This window comes from Cydia fagiglandana, chromosome 27, assembly GCF_963556715.1.
Source record: "Cydia fagiglandana chromosome 27, ilCydFagi1.1, whole genome shotgun sequence".
Classification (NCBI taxonomy): domain Eukaryota; kingdom Metazoa; phylum Arthropoda; class Insecta; order Lepidoptera; family Tortricidae; genus Cydia; species Cydia fagiglandana.
Genome location: NC_085958.1, coordinates 1497026 through 1522966, shown reverse-complemented (window position 1 = coordinate 1522966; position 25941 = coordinate 1497026). Strand labels below are relative to the sequence as shown.

The window sequence follows — 25941 nt, the reverse complement described above, 5'->3', positions numbered from 1 at the left end:
ACAGCGTGGGCTATCAAAATCGCTGCAGACTTTTCTTGGTCTAACTCTATGACATATGATTAAAAATATCGATTATTGGAGCCGTGTCGGGCAGTGGAGCCACTTACGTTATATGACTTTCATATTTTACACGGACGCCATTGGTTTTAGGTTCGGAGCTGTACTACATCAGTTTCCATTGAATTCTATGGGAAAAATTAACGTTCCGTGATAGGACTCGACACCAAGTCTAATAGTTTATCAAGTCAATTATTTGAAGATCAATATAATGTGATGTTTACCCAAGTACGAGTATTGGCTGTTGTAATAGTGTTGTTCATCAAAATCGCCATCAATATCAACTTGGAAGTTGATATTGATACCCTCCATAAGATGATATTACAGGATTTTTTTGTCGTTTCCCCTGAGATTCGTGCTATTGAGGTTTTATTATATGTATAGGTATACCTATGTCTCTGTCTCTCACGAAATCGCAGAGCTGCTGGACCACCCCAGGAGTCAAGATGCGTCTGTGATCGATGCGGCAAGAAATGCCTCCTCAAAATACCTCTTTAGTCACTGCATTTTTCATCTGTAAAGATGCTGTGGCCAATGATGATGATTATGATACCTATATATCGCAACAGAATAAATTAAATTATCTTCCTTTTTCATACAGGTTTAGATATAAAGCGTTACTTCGAAGACTGCATCTTAGTAGCTCGTCGCTACATCCTCAAGGAGACAGATGACACCATCCCAGCCGCCAAGAAACACATGAAAGTGTAAGTTGGCTCTAACATTTGCTTATTTTAACTACCCGAGGCTCCACTACTCTGTTAGTTGTACTTGGATTGACTTACTTCATTCATTTTAAGTCACAAAAAGCGCCGATCGCCTAGTGGTAATGGCTATTATACACGATGGCCCAACGCCAGCCACTCCAAGGGACGCATTTATGCGTTAGAGGGAGCAAGTGATATTGCTATCTCATTCTACCGCATGGCTGCATCCCTTGGAGTGGCCGGCGCTGGCCCATCGTGTAGAGGAGCCATAAGTCCGTGCGATGCGCAGGCATTCTAGGCGCGCTTCTGGCGCTCTTACTTACATACAACGACATTTTGAGCGCGCGAATCATACTTACATGGCGACTGCAGCGCCCCGCACACTAATAGGAAGGGCGAAGCCCGACATTCTCAGCGCGCTTGACGTGCTCATACTTATATGGCGCCAGCGGCGCCCTGCACACTAATAGGTCGGGAGAAGCCCCACATTTTGTGCGCGCGAATCATACTTAGGTACATGGCGACTGCAGCGCCCCGCACACTAATAGGTAGGGCGAAGCCCGACATTCTCAGCGCGCGAAGCGCTCAGAATATCATGCTCATACCTGCACACTAATTAGGTCTGGCGATTCTGAACGCGCTTCGCAAAATTCTGTAAATAAAAGTAACAAAATAAATTCATTCAATAGACCCGATTGTATAGTTGGTCAAACCAATTTGTCAGTCAGTAAGAACCAGGAAAACTATACTCATCCTTTTCTTTTGGGTGCTAATACTAGTGTAAGACAAAGATAATGGATCTCTTTGTCTATGATTGAAATGAGACAGTCCTTTGACAAACTATAAATGTGATTTAGGATGTGTCCTAAATATAGGAACGTTGAATTTCACGCCATTTTCTACTGACGAAGTTGTTTTATCGTTGTCAAAGTTGTGCTGTTCAGTTTTAGTTCAGTCAGGCGTGGCTCACTCCGCGATTTCGCCGCTTTGCTACAGGTAGCTAAAAGTACATCCGTTCGACCCCAATTTTGGGGTTTGCCTTAAGCCGCGCGTGGCGCTGTCGCCACCTAGCGGCCATATCTGTGCTGATCGTGACAGATGCGTTTTGTTGGAGAGTGACTCTTCTTTACCTAGTACTATTATTTATTCTGTGGTTCAGTCGAGTGTTTACTTACTCCTTTCTTGTTTTTCCCAGGATGTGGTGCGTCGACAAGCTGTTCCGCGTTTGTTTCTGGGCGCTGATGCTGTACTGGATCAGCGGCTGGTTCTCTTCCACCCCCACCGCCATCCCTGAAGCCATATCCACATAACCTCGACTCGTCATACTATTTACTTACTTACTTACCGTAAATTTGGCCTACTTTGATTCGTGGGTTAACCTTGATAATCGATTTTGAGGAATATGTTTTTTTTTATTATGAATGGGCTTACTCATGGCCACGGATTAGCCGAGGCGTAGACGTGGCCTACGATGGAGCGAGCTCGCCCAGAAGGTGCCTGTTCACTCTTGATTTAAAGGTTGCCGGGTTATAAGAACACGGAAATATAGACGCGTTGATTTTTGAACGCGTACTTAAGAATTTTATGATGTGGTTGGCGACGTTAACAGAAGTACATGATGAATGTGGCCAGAAACCAACTCCTTAATGGTTTAAAATCGACGGTCAAGGTTACCCCAGGAATCAAAGTAACCACAGTTTATGGTACTGCTGTGACGCAACGACCCGAAGTGGATCTTGGCCTCCGACACCAAAGACCGCCATGTTACTCCGCCATGGTACCTACCTATACAGGGTGGAAAGATAAGTCGGGCTCTGGAGGAAAACGACCTTAAATCCTTAAGCTGGCTCATTTTACTTAAAGGAGACATTCCTTTATTTTTAAATAGAAACAAAACTGCATTCAAAGAATTTTTCTTTTTTTCTTCAATTTGGCTTGTCTAAAAAAATCTTGATACTAAATATTAGATTTTATGGATATTTTGTACGACAGACGAGTGTAAGACCTAATGTTTCTTGGAGAAATGTTATCATTAACATTAACTGTATCGACTAGTACAGTAAAATAGCGAGTTTTTTTTTTTTGGAATTTTTAGTCGGTTCGAGTCCCGGGCGAGGCAAGCGAGTTTTAGAAAATCATTGAATGCAGTTACCTATGTTTCTTTTTAAAAATAAAGGAATGTCTCCTTTAAGTAAAATGAGCCAGCTTAAGGATTTAAGGTAGTTTCCCTCCAGGGCCCGACTTATATATCTTTCCACACTGTATATTGTACTTTTTTATATTTTTTATTTAATTAAATTGCTTGTAATAAAAATTGTTTCTTTATTGGTTTGTATTACATAAGTTGTGGGAAATATATTTTTTACCACACCAGCTGGTAAATAAATAATACCCTCTTGATTGTTCAAGTGAGTCAATGAGAAAGATTCGTTTTATCCACAAGAGTAGCAAAGTAATTAAATGTAAGTTTTAAGTCGTTTCCTCATTTTGATCGGTAGAATTGACTTTTACGTGATGAAAATGAAAAATGAAAATGAAAAAGATTTAATGAGGCAAAAAAACATTACATCATAACAAATTGACAGTGGTCCCCAAACTAGGCCGAGCCTGTATCTTGGGAACCATAGAGAGTTCCTAAGTATATAAATTTTTGATACACTTCTGTCTTATATTATGTCTATGGTTTATGAGTTTACCTAGTACTTAAGGAATTTTAATTGTAATACTAAATACAAACATCTTTAAAATTACTAAAAAAGGCATGCAGTAAGTATATAGTTAACTATATTTACAAAATAAAGATGGTGGTAGTGAAGGGTGTATTGTAGTATAATTGATTAAGTGTGTGGATGAGTGTGTGTGTTTGTGTATGTATGTTTGTATGTATGATCCTACTTGCTCGAGGAGAATAGGGTCTCTGTCTTACAGTATGACAAAGTCAACAGCCATTTCCCCAGGACCACCTTCAACTTGGGAAACACACTGTTTTGTATGTTTATGTGTTTGCATATGACATTATAGATAAAAGGGTGCATGCAGTAAGGAGCTCGCTTAGCAAAAGCTGAGCTGCTCTTTGGAAGGGGAACCCGGTAAATTCTTCTTTTTAATAATTCATCATGCAACGATGTTTTAAATATTAGTCCATGGGTGCGAGTAACCGCTTTCATTATGTACAGTTGCCTAACCGTTAGAAGTTTACTTTCTCTGTAAAGATTTTCAGTCGGGTATCGGAAAGGTTTCCTGAGCATGACTTTTATAACAGCCCTTTGGGCTCGCTCGAGGTCTAGCAGTGTTGTCTTACAGGCACTACCCCATACTGCAATACAGTATTGTATTACGGATTGACATAAGGCATAATACACCATTTGTATAATGTTTAATGGAGTGCAGTCGCGGAGGCGTTTAACAATAAAAATTATCTTTCTTACTCTCTTTGACAGGACTTGAATGTGATTTTTAAAGGACAGGTGTTGGTCGATGAGGAGACCCAAATACTTAACCGTTGAGCATCTAGTGATGCGGTTGCAGGAGCAAGGCGGGTGCGTGTTACCACAGTTATGAAGGGTTAAGTGTTTGGATGTCGGTGGAGTGGTTAAAATTGTTTTGCTAAAAGGGATGTAGTACGTTTTTTCTACATTTAGGGTAAGGAGGTTGCCATCAAGCCAAGAAACTATTTTTGCTAGTCCCTGATTGGCTGCTGAGAACGTTTCTTCCCAGGTCTTACCACAAAACGTTACCACAGTATCATCTGCATAACAAATCATGTTTGAGTTGGGGATATCTAGCTGTAAAAGGTCATTAATATATATTGTGAAAAGGGTTGGCCCGAGAATGCTCCCCTGCGGAACACCAAAGTTAACATGAAGTTGACTGCTAAGGAATTCATCAATTTTTACCGATTGCCGCCTATTTGTTAAATAGCTTCCAAACCACTGCAAGGAGACACCTCTCACTCCTGCTGCCTCCAGTTTTTTTAAGAGTATGGGGATTGAGACGGTGTCGAACGCTTTAGCAAGGTCTAGAAATACTCCTATGCTTCTTTGGCCACTGTCTAGATGTTGTGAGATGATATTAGTGAGGAGGACTGCGGCGTCTTCAGTGGACCTGCCTGAACGGAATCCAAACTGATTATCCGATATAAACGAGTTTTTCTCCAGGAACTTAACAAGGCGTTTATTCACAATTTTTTCTAATAATTTGGAGAAAACACTTAAAAGAGAAATAGGTCTATAATTAATTACAGCATTTTTATCTCCTTTTTTATAAATAGGTGAGACAACTGCCAGTTTCCAACAGTCAGGGAATTTTCCAGTCTCCAAACTGAGGTTAAATATGTGAGTTAGAGGCTCTATTATAACCTTTCCTACTGCTTTGATTAGCGACGGCCCGCAACCATCAAAACCTGGAGCACTTTCTGGCTTCAGTTTCTTAATTAGTTCTTCCACCTCATGTGCATCCGTTGGTTCCATGAAAAATGATTTTGAATTATTAGAATGTAGGTTAAATTTGATAATGATATATGATGATAATGATAAATATTTAATATCGTTCATTTGAAATTGATAATAATATTTTCTTCGGGTTGCTGAGGTGAAAAACTTTGTGTTTCACACGTGGTCAAAATTTGTTTAACCCTCGCAACGCTCATAATTTCATTTCCCAACCACTTGCTACGCTCGTAGTTTAATTTTCGAATCTTTCTCTTCCTCGGTATGAATAAATATTTGCACATGGGGAAACAACAACTTTGCCCCCTTGTAAACTATTCTCGTTTAACGAATTATGAAGATAGTAAATATAGTAATGATTAACTCCGAAAAGCAATTATAGTCATATGCCTTATGGGAATATAGTTCAGAGCCGGAAACTGCTACCAACTTTTAGTATGTTGTTGGGCATGGCATTGGGTCTCCAAAACTGCCGGGAGACGGCGGTGCCGGCCATCTACTTCAGCGGAATGACGTCATCAAAATGACTCCCGCTTCGTTGCGAATATTGCATACTGCACCCAAATTATGCATAGCACATACACGTGTGGGGTATTAAATGAAAGCCAATTAAATAAACTATATTTTATTTATACAAAGTGTATCAAAAAATGCAACAGTTTAAGAGAAATTTACAAAATAATAAAAATCACGTAAAAAAATATTCGATTATTTGGGTTTTACAACCAAACCAAAAGTCGGACGATAAAGCAATGTACTACAACATTAAAGATGACGTCTCAAGCCATACACTGATATCAATAAAATCAAAATTGGACCAAATATGTGGAAATTATGCATTAAAATGTAGATATTCGCCCATACAAAGGCATAAAAGTTAACAAAATCAAAATTGGTCATTTTCAGGATAATCCGCATAAGCTTCTAGTATGTTATTAGCAATATGACCTGGAGTCTAAAACTGCCGGGAGACCATCTCTGTTGTTCCTCAGTTACAAATAATGACGTCATATAAATAATCACTGCCGAATTTCGTAAAATGTAAATTATAGCTATACCACGAGTCTCACATACACGTGAGTTACATGTAACGAAAAGTTATTAAATGTATTATGATTCACCTAAACATTGTTTGTAAAAAAAATGTACGGTTTCAGAGCTAGAAACAACGAAATACCACTTTTTATGGAAAAAGTAGATATGTATTAATTTTATAGCTAAACTAAAACCGTCAAAAAAAATTTGCGTATAACATTTGAAAAACTTGTTATTCAACTATATATCACAATTTAAATTTTACATTTCCGACAAAAACTGTGGAAGTTGTGGAAAAAAAACTAAAGCGCCCCAACAATTCTACCTTAATGCGCTCATATTATGCAAAGAATAGTTCTATTTATCGAGTATTAAATGAATGAACATTACATAAAATACATGAAAACGACATTTTAAAATGGAACCTTAATTAAAAAAATAATAATTTAGTTGATAAGTAAACAAAATACTGTTTCTTTAAGTACCTAATCTCCTCCTTTCAAAGTCGGTTAAAATGTGGCTTTTGTGACCTGGGCTACAAAGACAAATAAATTGACACCTCATTTATCAAAATCAGTTCAGTTGTTTCATGTAAAAAATACATAATTACATACGTAGATAGCAGTTCCTGCTGTAGTTGCGGTAAATATTAATATGAAATAGACTCTTATTGTCATGGCCTAACGCTACATTATTAGAGAAATGTAAAGTTACATGCCAGTAAGTAGGTACATGCCTAATACAAAATGCCTTATCGAGGTAAATGCCCTATCAGTTCACTTATACATAATTATATATTTAAGCCTCGATTAGCCTTGTACATACATACATCACTGGCTCAGTGACCCAAAGCAAAGAGGATCTTCTTATAAAAGTGGAATCTTGAGTGGTGCAAGGGTTTCAAGGCTGAGCTGAGAAGGCTGGCAGAATTTTCCCTCTGATCCTCCCTCTGATCATTCGAAGCCTCCATAAGGCATCTTGCTAACTCATCGAGGCGACGCCCGCTAGGCCTGCTAACATCTACGGCCTGAGAGTTTCAACGTTACATGCCAAGCCACGCCAGGCCATAATAGTAAAGGTCTAATTATTGAATTTTTATTTTTTGTCCGACTACGGCAGAATTTGCTATCTATGCGTGCATGTGTAGGTACCGTTTGCATGAAACTACTGAACTGATTTTGATAAATGAGGTGTCAATTTATTTGTCTTTGTAGCCCAGGTCACAAAAGCTACATTTTAACCGACTTTGAAAGGAGGAGATTAGGTACTTAAAGAAACAATATTTTGCTTACTTATCAAGTAAATTATTATTTTTTTAATTATGGTTCCATTCGAAAATGTCGTTTTCATGTATTTTATGTAATGTTCATTCATTTAATACTCGATAAATAGAACTATTCTTTGCATAATATGAGCGTATTAAGGTAGAATTGTTGGGGCGCTTTAGTTTTTTTTCCACAACTTCCACAGTTTTTGTCGGAAATGTAAAATTTAAATTGTGATATATAGTTGAATAACAAGTTTTTTAAATGTTATACGCAAATTTTTTTTGACGGTTTTAGTTTAGCTATAAAATTGATACATATCTACTTTTTCCATAAAAAGTGGTATTTCGTTGTTTCTAGCTCTGAAACCGTACATTTTTTTTACAAACAATGTTTAGGTGAATCATAATACATTTAATAACCTTTCGTTACATGTAACTCACGTGTATGTGAGACTCGTGGTATAGCTATAATTTACATTTTACGAAATTCGGCAGTGATTATTTATATGACGTCATTATTTGTAACTGAGGAACAACAGCGATGGTCTCCCGGCAGTTTTAGACTCCAGGTCATATTGCTAATAACATACTAGAAGCTTATGTGGATTATCCTGAAAATGACCAATTTTGATTTTTTTAACTTTTATGCATTTGTATGGGCGAATATCTACATTTTGATGCATAATTTCCACATATTTGGTCCAATTTTGATTTTATTGATATCAGTGTATGGCTTGAGACGTCATCTTTAATGGTGTAGTACATTGCTTTATCGTCCGACTTTTGGTTTGGTTGTAAAACCCAAATAATCGAATATTTTTTTACGTAATTTTTATTATTTTGTAAATTTCTCTTAAACTGTTGCATATTTTGATACACTTTGTATGAATAAAATATAGTTTATTTAATTGGCTTTCATTTAATACCCCACACGTGTATGTGCTATGCATAATTTGGGTGCAGTATGCAATATTCGCAACGAAGCGGGAGTCTTTTTGATGACGTCATTCCGCTGAAGTAGGTGGCCGGCGCCGCCGTCTCTCGGCAGTTTTGGAGACCCAATGCCATGCCTAACAACATACTAAAAGTTGGTAGCGGTTTCCGGCTCTGAACTATCTCTGCGACCGTTTCCCATAAGGCATGGCACTAAATAGAGATGGAGATACCGTAAAAGTATAAAACTTTGCCCTTTATACACTTTCCTCAGAAAGGGTATCCTCTAGGTAACTACTTTTAAGTTATTTCGCTTTTCAAATAGTGAATAGAATCAGGCGTTACTTTGCGGAAATCCATATTAATTAAAGCGAAAGCGAATTGGGATGGCAAAAGGCGCGATGACAAGGCTGACTAAGATCTGGTCAGACAGGGCAATCTCTCTGAAGACAAAGGTTGGGCTGGTGAGGGCACTGGTGTTCTCAATCTTCCTCTATGGGGCTGAAACTTGGACCCTCAAAAAAGCTGACCGCGTACGGATTGACGCATTCGAAATGTGGTGCTGGAGGAGAATGTTACGCGTTCCTTGGACAGCCCGCCGTACGAATGTGTCTATCCCACGCGAAGTGGGAATCACCCTGAGACTATCGACGATCTGTCTACGCAGAATCTTTGACTTCTTTGGTCACATAGCCAGAAGACACGACACTCTGGAGAAAATGCTGGTGACAGGAAAAAAAGAGGGATATCGAAGAGGAAGAAGTCCTATGCGATGGACTGATCAAATCAGTGACAACTCCGGCATGAAAGTTCACGAGGCCATTCATACTGCCGAAGACCGAAACACGTGGAAAGCAATCGTTCGAAAAGTAATTTATAGAGGTCACGACCCTCAGCTATGAGGAATACAATTCAAGGAGGATATTAATTAAAACCAAAATATTACTTTGCTAATCCGCGTAAAAAGATAACGTGCTAGTCAATCAGTGCGGTCCGTTGCCGGACGTCAGACCGTCAGCAGCTCCTGAGGATACCTCGTAGAGAGGCGAAACACGTGTCGAGTATTATTCTTTTGGTGGTGGTTTGATATATTTATTTGCGTATTTATTTTTGCAGTGGGAGGGTGGGAACATTAATTGCATGCAAAAAATACGCAAGTAAGTATAACGGGTTAGCACTGATTGACTAGCACGTTATCTTTTTACGCGGATTATCAAAGTAATATTTTGGTTTTAATTATTTCGCTTTTACTAAACTGTGACGCGGTGGGCAAAGTTTTGTCTCAGGGCAAAGTTACTTTTACGGTACATACACGTACGTTTCTGAATTTCACGCGATGAAATAACTAAAATCTTTGAGCTAATTTAAATTGGTTTGAGATCCTTGAGCGTTAATTATTTAGATGGCATTTTTTTATTTTTATTTATTTACACAAAAGGTACATGCTCATAAACAAAATTTACAATATCGCCAAACTGTAACCAGTTTGTTGGCGAATGAAGCGCTCACTTAACTAATCGAATCATGCACCTAAACAAAACAATTAGTAACTTAAACAATAGGTAATCCTTCTTGTAATATATAAAAAACTAACATGCATAGATGCCTAACAAGCTGTTTTGTGATGTTTTCTGTTAGATTTGTTCGAAGATTTAGTACTTGCTCTAATGAGTGAATGTGCTATTTTCAGATAAAGTAACGATTCAATTAATGAACTAATTACAATTTTAATAGATTTCTTTACACGTGCTAAATCTTGAATGCTTGGAAATAAAGAAAACGTGAAAAACTCTCTATCTCCTCCGATTTTTGAACACGTGCCTCCCAATTTATCGATTTAGCCAAGATTTTTAGGTTTTAGTAAGTGGGTAATTATTTCCCATTGTTTGTTCCTAAACGTACGATTTACAAAAAAAATTATATGTTTTATCAAGTGGGAAATTATTTCCCAGTGTTTGTTCTCCACCTAAATTTTAATTGGTTTCCATAAATAAAAATATATGCCCGTTTGCCTGTTACTCAAAAAAATCTGTGCCTGTTTTTGTTTTCTTTTTTCTTTTATTCATTTCTTTGGTTTTTGTAGATAACGTTAAAGGATCATACTTGAATTCCAAGCAAAGCCGGGGGGAGCTACTAACTAGTAAAAAGTTCGTAACCATAACGGACAATGGGAAACTATTTCACACTTCATTCAAAAATTTTTCGTAATCTACGCACCCACATTACATAAAAACCAATCTTAGTTTTCAAAAATCTCATAAATAGTGTTCCGTTTGATTAAGGGTTAAAAATCTACTCACGAGCTCTTTCGATCCTAATGGGATAAAAAATGTCCCAGAGTTTTTTTCCTATTTAGTTTTTGTGGCAAAAAATGTCACAATAAATAAAAATGGCAAAAAATAAAATTTTAAAATGCTAGTGGACGGAATATTTAGTCCCTATGACGGAATTACCCACATTGACCTTTTAACTTCTTCTTCAATTTAACCTCAACCTTTAACCTTTTTAAGTTAATTTATTGACAGTGTGTAAACGTATAAATAAATAAATAATCAGTAGGTATCTGTGATCAATGTACTTACAATGTGACTGTGACTTCTGACTCAATCCATATATTTGCAAGACCATTCAATCTATATATATAATTATATGACTGCTTTTACTAGCATAATATCATCACTATCATCAGCTGCTGCATGCCGTCTGGATGTTCAGAAACAGAAAATGCAGGACGTGATTTTAGTATATATTTAAATTTTTTATTCTCCATACCTTCTTGTAGACAAAAACGAAATTCATAGTCATTAGACGAATATGGAGCCCATATTAAGAGCTCTTTCCGACTGAACTGCGTTTACATCTTTTTCCTCATTGGAACCCTCAGCGCGCGGGTCCAACTCGCACTTAGTGTTTTCGTTTAATCATAGTTAGAGTATGGGCTAAATTAAAACCATTAATGAGACGCCCTCGCCGCTTTTACAGTTCGACATTCAACATAATAGAACGTCCCGTCACAACTATGATCATAGTTAAAACGTTCCCAATCACAATATGGTTTCTAGTAATGTGTTTATACATTATTGTGGTTAACTGTAAGTATATTTTTTTATATTATAACTATATAGGTGTAGAATATCCTCTGGCCGCCCAGAGACCTATAAAAAGGTCTCCTGTTCCATTCTAATTTGAACTTTGTGTTGACAAAATAAAATTTCATTTTGCTTGGCAAGGTTTGACGTATGGGCGGCTAGAGGATATACCTACAAGATAGCCTGTCGAATATATAACGAGGAATTATTAGTATCAAAACAAAATCCCTACTGCTTACCTACTTACATATATTTTTGAAAAAAATAGGTATTACCCACGACTATTTATTCGCGGACGCCATTAAAAACAAGTCGGACTCGCCCACCGAGGGTTCCGTACTTTTTAGTAGTTGTTGTTATAGCGGCAACAGAAATACATCATCTGTGAAAATTTCAACTGTCTAGCTATTACGGTTCGTGAGATACAGCCTGGTGACAGACGGACGGACGGACGGACAGCGAAGTCTTAGTAATACTCTCTGGCAATAGGGTCCCGTTTTACCCTTATAAATATTTAGTCTAAATATGTCACTAACACAATTCTGACGAATACAACTACCTACTACCTACACCTCATAGGTACCTAGTCAAAGTCCAGCCGTTTGGGCTGTAGAGCGTGCCAAATAAACTGACATACATACACTCGAAAAACATTCCCTTCCTTAATTCTTATGCAGTCGAGTAAAAAGATGTCGAGTATTATTGCAACTGGATAAAATAATATGTGACTGTAATAATGGCTGGTCCATAGACTAGGAATCCTCTAGACGTAGTTTAGAGCAATTATTTCATGCAACCGATGATGCCAAAAATGCGGGGGTGCGCGGGACGAGGTGAGCGAAGTCCCGTGCCGTGATTGGTCCGTTCAAACGACGAACGAGTTCACGGACGTCACACAAAGACACTTTCGACTCGAACATGGAGTAAAATTACCGTATGCGTGGCAGCGGGGGTAGCGCGACTATGCTCAGTCTAGAGGATGTTTTGTCTGTGGGCTGGTCCAACTTTGAATAGAGGAAAAAAAGTAGAATTAGGTATGTAAAACCTGTGTTGTGTACAATAAAGTGATCACTAATATTACCACAGAATAAATAATAGTACTACCATACAGAAAGGAAACTTCCTACAAAACCGAAGTTTGACAGCGGTTTAGGGTCGAATCATGCTATCCCTTTCTAATATATGACACTATCCCTTTCGGCTATTTAGGGTTGTCAAAATTCAAGTGATTATCTTATCTGTGGTCGTGCACGCAGAAGGTAGTCAAGTGGTGCCAACCCTAATAATTGCTCGGAGCAATGCTGAGCCGAGCGGAGCCGAGTTTGACCGATCTCAGGAGTTTCGCACCCCTGATATTACTACTATTACTACCTCGGAGTAATTAACAATGGAGCCGCCATTAACAGGCGTTCCCCTCTGTCGAAAATAGGCGGCCAATGGTCAACCACATGTCAACCGTATGTATGGACTGACGTTTATCTGACATGACGTACCTATACATTTGATGTGCCCCTCCCCCGCAAAAAACGGCAGACTATTTTGTACCGAAAATTTTAGACATGGCGTCTCCGTTGGTTATATACTCTAAGATATAGGTAGTACCTACTTATCTTATCTTATCAGGTCAGGAGCCGAGCAAGGAAGTCACAGTGACACCTGAAAAATATGTAGACGATGAAAAACCATATATGGAATTCACTTGCGAAGCACACTTGGATAAAGGAGACAAATTATCTTGGAGCATCACGAGAAATAAAACAGAAGGTATTATTAGGGTTGCCAAGAGACTTTACTTGGTCTAAGAAAAAAAAACCGGGCAAGTGCGAGTCGGACTCGCGCACGAAGGGTTCCGTACCATAATGAAAAAAAACAAAAACAAAAAAAAAGCAAAAAAAATGAGAGAGGCTGTATCAGGGACACAGCCGCTATGGCTGACGTGAAACGTGGTGTGGACCGCCAATGCGAAGGCCGAAGGCCGAGCTCCGCGTAGGGCCGAAGGCCCGAAGCGTCCAGGATTTAAGTGCTATAACACAGAACAATAGTACAAGTGTCTAAATGCGAAGGCCGAAGGCCGAGCTCCGCGTAGAGCCCAAGGCCCGAAGCGTCCAAGATGTCAGTGCTTAAACACAGAACAATAGTAAAAGTGTCTAAATGCGAAGGCCGAAGGCCGAGCTCCGCGTAGGGCCGAAGGCCCGAAGCGTCCAGAATGTTAGTGCTTTAACACAGAACAATAGTACAAGTGTCTAAATGCGAAGGCCGAAGGCCGAGCTCCGCGTAGGGCCGAAGGCCCGAAGCGTCCAGGATTTAAGTGCTATAACACAGAACAATAGTAAAAGTGTCTAAATGCGAAGGCCGAAGGCCGAGCTCCGCGTAGGGCCGAAGGCCCGAAGCGTCCAAGATGTCAGTGCTTAAACACATAACAATATTACAAGTGTCTAAATGCGAAGGCCGAAGGCCGAGCTCCGCGTAGGGCCGAAGGCCCGAAGCGTCCAGAATGTTAGTGCTTTAACACAGAACAATAGTACAAGTGTCTAAATGCGAAGGCCGAAGGCCGAGCTCCGCGTAGGGCCGAAGGCCCGAAGCGTCCAGGATTTAAGTGCTATAACACAGAACAATAGTAAAAGTGTCTAAATGCGAAGGCCGAAGGCCGAGCTCCGCGTAGGGCCGAAGGCCCGAAGCGTCCAAGATGTCAGTGCTTAAACACATAACAATATTACAAGTGTCTAAATGCGAAGGCCGAAGGCCGAGCTCCGCGTAGGGCCGAAGGCCCGAAGCGTCCAGAATGTTAGTGCTTTAACACAGAACAATAGTACAAGTGTCTAAATGCGAAGGCCGAAGGCCGAGCTCCGCGTAGGGCCGAAGGCCCGAAGCGTCCAGGGTTTAAGTGCTATAACACAGAACAATAGTAAAAGTGTCTAAACGCGAAGGCCGAAGGCCGAGCTCCGCGTAGAGCCGAAGGCCCGAATCGTCCAAGATGTCAGTGCTTTAGCACAGAAAAATAGTAAAAGTGTCTAAATGCGAAGGCCGAAGGCCGAGCTCCGCGTAGGGCCAAAGGCCCGAAGCGTCCAGAATGTTAGTGCTTTAACACAGAACAATAGTACAAGTGTCTAAATGCGAAGGCCGAAGGCCGAGCTCCGCGTAGGGCCGAAGGCCCGAAGCGTCCAGGATTTAAGTACTATAACACAAAACAATAGTACAAGTGTCCAAATGCGAAGGCCGAAGGCCGAGCTCCGCGTTGGGCCGAAGGTCCGAAGCGTCCAGGATTTAAGTGCTATAACACAGAACAATAGTACAAGTGGCTAAATGCGAAGGCCGAAGGCCGAGCTCCGCGTAGGGCCGAAGGCCCGAAGCGTCCAAGATGTCAGTGCTTTAACACATAACAATAATACAAGTGTTTAAATGCGAAGGCCGAAGGCCGAGCTCCGCGTAGGGCCGAAGGCCCGAAGCGTCCAGGATTTAAGTGCTTTAACATAAAACAATAGTACAAGTGTCTAAATGCGAAGTCCGAGCTCCGCGTAGGACCGAAGACCCGAAGCGTGCAGGACATCAGTGCTTTAGCACAGAAAAATAGTACAAGTGTCTAAATGCGAAGGCCGAAGGCCGAGCTCCGCGTAGGGCCGAAGGCCCGAAGCGTCCAGGATTTAAATGCTATAACACAGAACAATATTACAAGTGTCTAAATGCGAAGGCCGAAGCGTCCAGGATGTCAGTGGTTAAACACAGAACTGACAGACTGGACGCTTCGGGCCTTCGGCCCTACGCGGAGCTCGGCCTTCGGTCTTCGCATTTAGACACTTGTAATATTGTTCTGTGTTAAAGCACTGACATCCTGGACGCTTCTTGCCTTCGAGAGAGCAGCCTTCGACCTTCGCATTTAGTTAAGACTCTTGTACTATTGCTTTGTGTTTGAATACCGAAGTCGCACATATTTGAGTAATATCTAAATTTTATCTGTTAAGATTATTTGGGGTCATAATGATTCACTGTATCTAGATGAACTTGAATACAGCATTTGATGGGTAATTTTAAAATAATTAATTACAGCGTCACACCTATTTAAATAATTAAATGATCAATTCATTTTGGAGTAATGAATGTAACGATTAGGTACAATTTTTTTGTAAATAACACACCAAAATTACGAGAATAGATATTTTATACGGGTAATACACGTTTTATAGCAAACTCGTTCGTGTTTTTCCTGTAGCCATCGCATTTAAGGGAATCTAAAAGCAATTTTTTGCGCAGCACCTTTACAGGCAGAATATTTCATTCAATACTTGAGACTCAAATGAGAAAAACGGGATATATATGAACCACAGTCGTTACCTTTTATAGTACCAATTGTCCACAGAAGTGACCTTTTCTAAATTATGTTTTACCCATTACATCAGAAAGTACCTAACTAAGATTACTATACAGGGTGATTCAGGAGACGTGAGCAGGACTAACACTGCGCATTTTGTAAATTATAAGCAACTCTTTCCTATCAGTATTAGTGAGGTTAACGTTAATTTTCTAGTCGTGTTGAAAAAAAAAGTTATTAATTTATTTACGACATGGATGGTCACCCTAACATTAGAATACTAAACTACCGATATTCTGTGTCAAATTGAATGTCATCACTGTCATCACGGTGTGGTTACTTTTGAAAACTCGTATCTCACTCAGGTTTGACATTTTATTTTCTTCGTAAAAGAGGTTTTATGTTTATTAATTAGGTCTTGTATGGTGACCATGATTGTAGAGAATTAAATTTGCCCTCACCAAAAAGTTGAAAAATAGGAAAAAGTGTGGTTGTTTCACATAAATACGACGGTGATCGATCAATTACCAGTTACTGAGTGTGCAGGATTAGTCCTGCTCATGTCTCATGAATCACCCTGTATACTTACTAGCATTAGGAACTCGGGATTGTCAAGCAGCCGTCATACGTTATACGTGTTCTATCAAAGTAACTCGCGCCGCAGCGCCGCCATAGATTCTAATGCATTATTTGAGGAGATGAGCATGTATTACTATGGTGAATGTGGTATTAAAAGAACCGTTATTGCTTTATCTTACTATTTCAGGTATATTTTGTCAGTTTTGCGCCCTTTTTTTCGCACACGGTGGCCTCAAACAAGAGCAGTGATAAAAATTCTGTAAAAACTGTCACATTTTTATTTTTTAACAGCTTATTATAATTCCACGTACTTTATTTTACTCATATTTCATTAAAATAAAGTAAGATCTATCAAATGACATGAATTTTACCGAAATCGGTTAATGGGCTGATGAGTCATTACTAAATGAACACTGAAAATAGGGGTCATTTTTGCTCCGAATACGTCGTGTCTAGCGCAGAATCAGCGCCATCTATGTCAGCGGCACGTGCTGTTCCGAGTAATGGCTACTTTCTTCTACACATCTGTATCAAAACTATGTTTATAGGTATTATAGTTTCGGAGATATAAGCCGCCGCGCCATAACACTTTTTCGTTACATCGGTTTTTGATCCGAGCCCCTCTACGGGTTTTTAAAGACGTTTACCTACGTTTCACGTCAAAAACATAGAATCGAATTGATAGGTAACCTCCTTCTTTGAGATTTGGAAGTCGGTTAATAAAATTGAACATTAACCCTTGTTTCATATAAAAAGAAACAATAGCACTATACGAGGAACGTGACGAGAAAGGAATTAAACGATTGGACTTACAAAGGCCCCTCATATCGGAGGACAACAACACAGAAATATCCTGCCTTAAGGAGACTGTGAATGGAACCAAAACGAAAAGCGAGAATATTACTATCAGTTTCCAAACAGATACCGGACTTAATAACTGTAAGTAAATATTCACAGAAAAATAATGAGTAGGTACCTGCAACTTACAATTAAGTACAATTAAGATGGGGATTTACGCCCTCGGTAGGGTGCCCATCACGCAGGCAGCGTTCCCGCGCTGGATTGCTATGGCCAATCTTTGCGCGAGAAAGCTGCCTGCGCGAGGGTCACCTGAGGCCTTCCTAAAAGGGCCCACAGATTACCAGATCGCCGGACGATATCAGCCTATCAGTTGTTCGGAGCTGTCAAATTTTGCGTTTAACTGTCAGGCCGATATCGTCCGGCGGACGGTAATCAGTGGGCACCTTGGAGGCCACAGGTGACCCTGTCGTGTTTCACGGCAGGCCATGAGGTTGACGTAGTGACACATGATGTGTCTTTGATTTTTGTTTGTATGTGCTAATGGTGCCACCTACGCAGAGCTTTGCCTAATATTCCCTATTTATCACATTTTGCTTTCAGCCCGTGAATCGATGTGGATCTGGCCAAGCAAAACGGTGATAGTATACAACGACACGACCCCCGTAGAACTGGCGTGCTGGGCGTGGATGGACTATATAGACTCATCTCCTGATTTAGCTGGAAAAAATATAAGCGTTGAGGAGTATGACCGGCTTTATCCTAATCCTGATCCCAAGAACGGTCACGTTTTGTCCTGGTATCAGATATACGGTATGGTATAGAATATATATATTTTTAGCCTATGTGTGTGTCCCACTGCTGGGCAAAGGCCTCCCCTATCCCTTTCCAGTCCTCCCTGTGCTGAGCAAGATCCCGCCAATCCCGCTGGAATGCAGCCAGGTCGTCCCGCCATCTCTTTCTCGCTGCCTCGACTACCAATAGAATAGAATATAAATGTTTATTTGTCAGAATACGTTACAATTAGGTCTTAATACAGTTTTAGAATCAGTATTCAGTCGACATAAAGCTAACATGCAATTTTTTTTGTAAATTACATTTACTTGTAGGACATACTAGGATGCGCTCTGCGTTTAAAATAAAAAAAAAACCGGACAAATGCGAGTCGCACTTGCCCACCGAGGGTTCCGTATTTTTAAGTAGCGGCAACAGAAATACATCATCTGTGAAAATTTCAACTGTCTAGCTATCACGGTTCGTTAGATACAGGCTGGTGACAGACGGACGGACGGACGGAAAGCGGAGTCCTAGTAATAGGGTCCCTAATAATTATGCACTACGCATAATTATTTTCCATCGTATATTCACGGAAACGTACGAATGTATCTTACTATTTCAGTCAATCTCGGTACAAAAAATACTGAGGTTGACAGAAGTACTTAGTTAGCATGACAAATGCGAACGTTACCGAGAAAATACGATGGAAAACAATTATGCACTACATCTGTAGGTACATAGTAGTAACAGGGCAAGTTGAACTAAAGCTTGTAATTATATCGCGTATTAAGTCCGCCATATTGTTTTTATAATGGCGTCACATAGCCTATGTCACCCGGGATGACGTAAGGATTCTAATGATGTAGTTCATCTAAATCGGTTAAGGCATTCAGAAGTTAAGGTGGAATAAAGAGACTCACATAAATAGGTAAATAAATACATACAAACATGAACGCTGAAAACAATACACTCTTTTTGTTTGGGCAGTCGTGTAAAAAGGCAAAGAATAACTACGTCATCGAATTAGTACACTGAGATAGATGAGCGACTGAGCGAGTTAAATCATCAGTGGGTTGAAGAGTGAGCGAGTTCAATCAAAAGAAGTTCATTTAAATCATTCACTCGTGAACGACACATGTCTTACTGTCGTTATATGCTTTCAGGAACAACCAGACCAGAAAGAATTGCAATGTTGCCCCAAATAAACAGCTACAGCTATGTAAAGCTTAATTTATGGAAGATTTTTAAGCGAATTGACAATGGTACTCAAATCTATTGCGCGGATGAAACTATGAGGGCGAACTTAAGTAGCGATAATGGTACTGAGAGCCACAAGATGTTGCTTTTATACCAGGAGCCTGTTCGTACATTATGTTATCCGTTAGGTAAGCAAAATATACATGGTGAAATTTTAACCACCTGCGTAGGTACTTTATTGATAATTCCACTACATTACGCAGAAATCATGTAGAAATAGCAATACATTTGATGTCCCCTCCCCCGCAAAAATTGGCGACTGTTTTGTACAGAAATGTTACTAAATGCTCCAAAAGGGGCCCACTGATTGACAGTCCGCCGGACGGTTTCGGCCTGTCAGTTGTTCGGAACTGTCAAAATTTTGTTCTAGCTGTCAGGCCGATACTGTCCGGCGGATTGTTAATCTGTGGGCCCCTTAAGATCCTCACAGAATGACCCTTGAATCCTTTTTTCTGACAGATGAATGCAGAACTTTGTCCAAATTGGGCTGGATGGTCGCCGCAGTACTGCTAGTGTTAGCGGTCCTGGCGGTGATCAGTCTGGCCTTTGCATCCGGCATACATTGGTATGGCACCAAATTCTGCGAAACTTCAAACAAATCGAAGTCAAACTAATGCTTAACGGGTACGTATATAATGTTGACCATTTTTAACCGACTTCAATTTCGTAGAAGGATGTTCTGTATTCGGTTGTGGCTATATTTTTTATGTACGTTCACCGATTACTCCGTATCCGTGGTGCGATTTGAGTAATTCTTTATTTGTTTGAAAGGCCAATGTGGTTCTTTGAAAGGAGTTACCTCAAAAGTGGTCCCATATTAATTTGGTTCTGATCAGATGGAATCCAAGAGGAATTGAGGGAACTCCTCAATTTTTAAATGCACCTGTATGGTGATTTGGGTGTTTTCTTAAGCAACTCAGGCATCTTCTCTCGAAAACCACCAATTTATATAAAACTGCATTTTTTTATTTGGCTCATTTTCTCCTATTACGACCGAGAGAGTAATTCTGAAGCAAACGTTTTGATCCAGTCAAACAGGATCCATAAAAAGCGTTTTGATCCAATCAAATAGGATCCATAAAAAGCGTTTTGATCCAATCAAATAGGATCCATAAAAAGCGTTTTGATCCAATCAAATATGATCCATAAAAAGCGTTTTGATCCAATCAAATAGGATCCATAAAAAAGCATTTTGATGAATTAATTTCAAGCAAGCTATTTTTAATATGTATGTACCTACATGATAGAGCACACTAAAACTCAGTTATTTTTTTCAGGCACGTCCGCAAATGATCATCGTTCTGAATCTGCACTTCACGTAAAAGTGTCGTCTCGGCATACTGCATTATTTTTGGAAATCTTCCGGAAGAAGTTGCGGGCTGTATTTCAAAATCTTATCTTAACTCTTTAATATAATATTATTATGTACCTATGTCCTATGTACTTGTGCTAGTATGAACCTCAAGAAATATATAAATTATGTTATCAACGAAAATTGCTCTTTCAAAAAACGAACTCTTCATTCAATATGCGAAGAACCGATAGGTACTTAGCTTTCAATAAAAATAAATCAGTCTTGGTCTGGCTATATAACAGATGGTTTTATTGTAAATCCCTAATATAGTCCCGAATCGTACTAAAGAGGGCACTATCCAAAATATAACACTTTATTTATTTTAACTTTATTGCACAAAACATAAACATAATGTACAAATGGCGGACTTAATGCTTAATGGCATTCTCTACCAGTCAACAATCGGGCCAAACAGAGACATGTAAAAAATGATGCAAGGAGAACAGAGGAATTTATTATAACAGTGGAAAACAACTGAACAACTAATAATTCTGATAAACTACATACCTGTAGAACAGGTACACAAATAAATATATATATAACTTTAAACACTAATTATCTATATGTCGCAGTAAGATAGATATAGCCGTTATATAGTTATAACCCTAGGGATATAATTATATGACGTAACATAGTTATACGAAAGCGATTCATTACTATCTTACTAGGTATATAACTATAATACGGCTTTAGTTTAGTGATATAGTTATATTACTGGATTAAGTTTAGTGAAATAATTGTAAGTAGGAGTGCAGCGGTGCGGCGGAGGTATAGTTATATCCCTAGGGATATAGTTATATGCCGTATAGTACGTAACTACGTATTATAATCATATTCCTATAGTAAGATAGAAATTGTAGGTATTAGGAGTGCGGCAGTGAGGCGGAGGTTTAGTTATTTCCCTAGGGATATAGTTATATGCCGTATTATAATCATATTCCTAGTAAGATAACTATTATATATATTTTCATGCTGCTATTCTTAAGGGTTTATGAGGCATTGCGATCGAATCACGAAAGCTGGCGCGAGATTTGACAGAATTTCAATGAAAATAGCTGTCACTCTGTAGAAATCTCGCGCCAGCTTTCGTGAATCGACCTGTACTTTTACGTAACATTGCTAAAAAGTATTATACGGCATATAACTATATCCCTAGGGATATAACTATACCTCCGCCGCACCGCTGCACTCCTACCTACAATTATTTCACTAAACTTAATCCAGTAATATAACTATATCACTAAACGTAATCCAGTAATATAACTATGTCACTAAACTAAAGCCGTATTATAGTTACTAGCTGTGCCCGCGGCTCCGCCCGCGTGGAATTCGGTCTGTTCTATTTCTCTCCCTCTCCCCTGGAGGCGGAACTTGAAGTAAAGTTGACAGATGGATATGCTAGAGGACTGTAGCCCAGATAAAATATTTTACAATTAGGTACCACTAAATAAAACTACACTCCAAAATCAATAGCTATTTTCGCCCTTATTCAAATTTTACACGTGATTTAAACGACAGAGTAGTAGGTGTATATCGGACGATACAGTAAGGTATACGCGCGCGAGCAAAAGCGAAGCGGCTTGCCTGGCTAAAGCGCCACTCACCGTGGTCTTCTTCAGACTCCTGAGGAAAACCACATGCCCTTTGTAACCTCAATGCGTTGCGAGACTTTCGCGAATCATTCGATGGGGAAGGCATGGTAATGCGTATTAAATGTGAGTCCCAAATCGTTTGACTCCGCAAACGACCAGTGCCGGATTAAGATATTTTGATGCCCTAAGCATTTCTAGACCATGGTGCCCCCTCTCCCTAAGGTCGTCAAGATTATATTGAATTTTTATTGGTCAATTGAGTGACGTTCATTGCCGCATTACAGCTGGATATGGAAATCAGTCTAATCATTTTATCACGAAAATTAACAGTCCTGCAGCAATAACGTTGCAACAGAGTAATGCTGCTGCAGTCGCCACCTGATTATCACCTTTATCATATCTCAGAATGTAATTGAAAACGCGAGCGAAGCGAGCGCGAAAATTTTTCAATATAAAAACGCAATTTAATAGACAGTTGGTCATTTTTACTTTTAGTATGGAAATCAGTCACATCATTTTTGCACAAAAATTGACAGTGCTGCAACAGTAACGTTGCAACACAGTAATGCTGTTGCAGTTGCCACCCGAATATCACCTTTATCACATCTTAAAATGTTATTGAAAACGCGAGCGAAGCGAGCGCGAAAATTTTTCGATATAAAAACACAATCTGATAGAGAGTTGTACATTTTTACTTTTAGTATAGAAATCAGACACATCATTTTATCACGAAAATTGACAGTACTGTAGCAGTAACGTTGCAACAGAGTACTATTTTCGATATAAAAAACGCAATTTGATAGACAGTTGTACATTTTTACTTTTAGTCCCAACCAGGCGCAAATCCAGGATTTCATACAGAGAAGGGATGTGACAGTTTTCTATCAGCCTAGCTTGGCATAGGGCTCGATATTTAAGGGTCTCAGCGAGGTTGTTTTCATACAGAAAAGATGCAAGAAAGCAGAGCTTGGAATTGACCAAGTGAATTGTATTGGCGAAATGTGAGCAAGGCAGAAGGCCCAGCTGCGAAAGAGAAAAGCTTGGATTTGGATCCACGCCCAAGTGTAATTAAGGCAGAAAATCAACTTTGCCGTAAGGGAGAATGCCTTGCATAAGACCTCACGCCGAACTGCAAAAGAGTGGCTTGAAATTGAATCCATGCATGTAATCACGACTCTTCTACTGCTCGCTCTTTGGCTTCACTCGAAAGCGCTACTTGATAGGATGCTTTTAGTTTTCGGCTTTCACGGGGCCCTTGAGACCTAACTGCCAAAGTGTTATCACTTTGACAGTTAGGTCTCAGGATCGCGGCTAAGTAGCAACTCGCCTTGGCCGATAAATCTGCCGTGCAAGAGAGCAAAATTCGCTATAAAATCGGTAACCTATGTCGAAAAAATCGGCTGGCCGCAAGCCCGAAAGCAAGATTTTTTCCATGACTTTAAGGGCGTCCGCGTAAGGTCAAATCGAATGCCTACGTTGGAAATTTTCATACGTACCCTCACTCTCTCACTTTTAGTATGGAAATCAGTCACATCATTTTATGACGAAAATTGACAGTGCCGGAGCAGTAACGTTGCAACAGAGTAATGCTGCTGTAGTTGCTAACCGAATATCATCTTTATCATATCATAGAATGGTTTTGAAAACGCGAGCGAAGCGAGCGCGAAAATTTTTCGATATAAAAAACACCATTTGATAGATAGTTGTACATTTTTAGGGTTCCGTACCCAAAGGGTAAAACGGGACCCTATTACTAAGACTCTGCTGTCCGTCCGTCCGTCTGTCACCAGGCTGTATCTCACGAACCGTGATAGCTAGACAGTTGAAATTTTCACAGATGATGTATTTCTGTTGTCGCTATAACAACAAATACTAAAAACTGAATAAAATAAAGATTTAAGTGGGGCTCCCATACAACAAACGTGATTTTATAGACCGTAGTTAAGCAATGTCGGGCGGGGACTTGGATGGAGGACCGTTTTATTTTTGCCTGTTTTTGCATTATGGTACGGAACCCTTCGTGCGCGAGTCCGACTCGCACTTGCCCGGTTTTTTACTTTTAGTCCCAACCAGGCGCGAAAAAGTTTGCCCCTCCTTCCTAAGTAGCGCCATAAGATTCAGGGGCAAACTTAAATCAAGCGAGTATTGTGGCTTCCCCCCCTTATATGGATTAAATTTTTATAGCCTATAACCTGGCCGGAGATTTTCTCGACAGATTAGTAAAGTTTTCATCAAAATCCGTCCAGCCGTTTTCACGTGATGCGCGTTCAAATAAACAGACAAACAGATAAACAGATAAACAGACAAACAGACAAAAATTCTAAAAACTGTTGGAACGTGTTCTGTTATCGATTCTAAGTATCCCCAGCCAACTTTTTTTCAAATATCTTCCATGTACAGACTTTCGACCGTCTACAGCTTTATTATATGTATAGATAGATATACCTAGTAAGATAGTAATGAATCGCTTCCATATAACTATGTTACGTCATATAATTATATCCCTAGAGTTATAACTATATAACGCGCGGCTTTATCTATCTTACTGCGACATATACATATAATAAAGCTGTAGAGGGTCGAAAGTCTGTACATGGAAGATATTTGAAAAAAAGTTGGCTGGGGATACTTAGAATCGATAACAGAACACGTCCCAACAGTTTTTAGAATTTTTGTCTGTTTGTCTGTTTATCTGTTTATCTGTTTGTCTGTTTATTTGAACGCGCATCACGTGAAAACGGCTGAACGGATTCTGATGCAAACTTTACTAATCTGTCGAGAAAATCTCCGGCCAGGTTATAGGCTATAAAAATTCAACCCCTAAAAGGGGGGGTAGCCACAACACCCGCTTTATTTAAGTTTGCCCCTGAATCTTATGGCGCTACTTAGGAAGGAGGGGCAAACTTTTTTCAAATATGTGCTACCACTATTGAGTACCCTGGAAAACTAACAGATGGCGCTGAATTTAATACGTAGTGACACGAATAAGCCAGCGAGGAAGGATTTTGCCAAATTAACTCTATGTTTAGAAGACCGGGTATCAACAAATTTAATTGAATAATTATGTTGATTTAATAATATAACAAAATTAAACAAATTAATTACCCCTAATTGCACAGTGCCGTCTTTTTACACTTCACGACTGCCCAAAAGAAATACGAGTGTATGTAGGTATAATAAAATATATTTATTTATGTGAGTTTCTTTATTCCGCCTTAACTTCTGAATGCCTTAACCGATTTAGACGTACATAAGAGTACTTACGTCCGCTGTTACGCCTTCAGCGCCCTCATACTCGAAGCATCGGGCGTAACCCGACGCACGTGGCGCGCTGTACCAGTTCCAAAGCCGGGCGCCTTAGGCCGCTCATACTAAAAGTGTCAGGCGTAGCCCGACGTACGTGTCACGCTGTACGCTTACCAAAGCCGGGCGCCTTCGGCGCCCTCATACCCAAAGCATCGGGCGTCGGGCGTAACCCGAAGCACACGGCGCGCTGTGCCAGTTCCAAAGCCGGGCGCCTTCGGCGCCCTCATACTAAGAGAGTCGGGCATAGCCCGATGCACTCATACTCAAAGAGTCGGGCGTAGACCGACGTACGTGCCACGCTGTACCAGTTTCAAAGCTGGGAGCCTTCGGAGCCCTCATACTAAAAGAGTCGGGCGTAGCTCGATGCACTAGGCTCATACTCAAAGCGGCGGGCGTAGCCTGACGTACGTGGCGCACTGTACGCGTTCCATAGCCG

At 39.9% G+C, this 25941-nt stretch overlaps 2 protein-coding genes across 2 annotated transcripts in view; both read left to right on the top strand.

The window, feature by feature from the left end:
• The window catches only part of LOC134677979 (fatty acyl-CoA reductase wat-like), a 339904-nt gene that overhangs the window by 19230 nt on the left and 294733 nt on the right, over positions 1–25941 (top strand). The window contains exons 12-13 of the mRNA XM_063536412.1: positions 659–764; positions 1960–2870. Of these exons, the coding sequence (XP_063392482.1) occupies positions 659–764; positions 1960–2074 (221 nt within the window). The 3' untranslated portion in view covers positions 2075–2870. Of the gene's footprint in view, positions 1–658; positions 765–1959 lie in introns of the transcript that reaches the window.
• Positions 11436–20738, top strand: LOC134678025 (uncharacterized). The gene is made up of 7 exons (XM_063536461.1): positions 11436–11539; positions 13160–13300; positions 17178–17360; positions 17823–18032; positions 19160–19381; positions 19713–19877; positions 20531–20738. Exons 1-6 carry the CDS (start codon positions 11467–11469, stop codon positions 19865–19867), a joined length of 984 nt encoding a protein of 327 aa, XP_063392531.1. The 5' UTR covers positions 11436–11466; the 3' UTR covers positions 19868–19877; positions 20531–20738.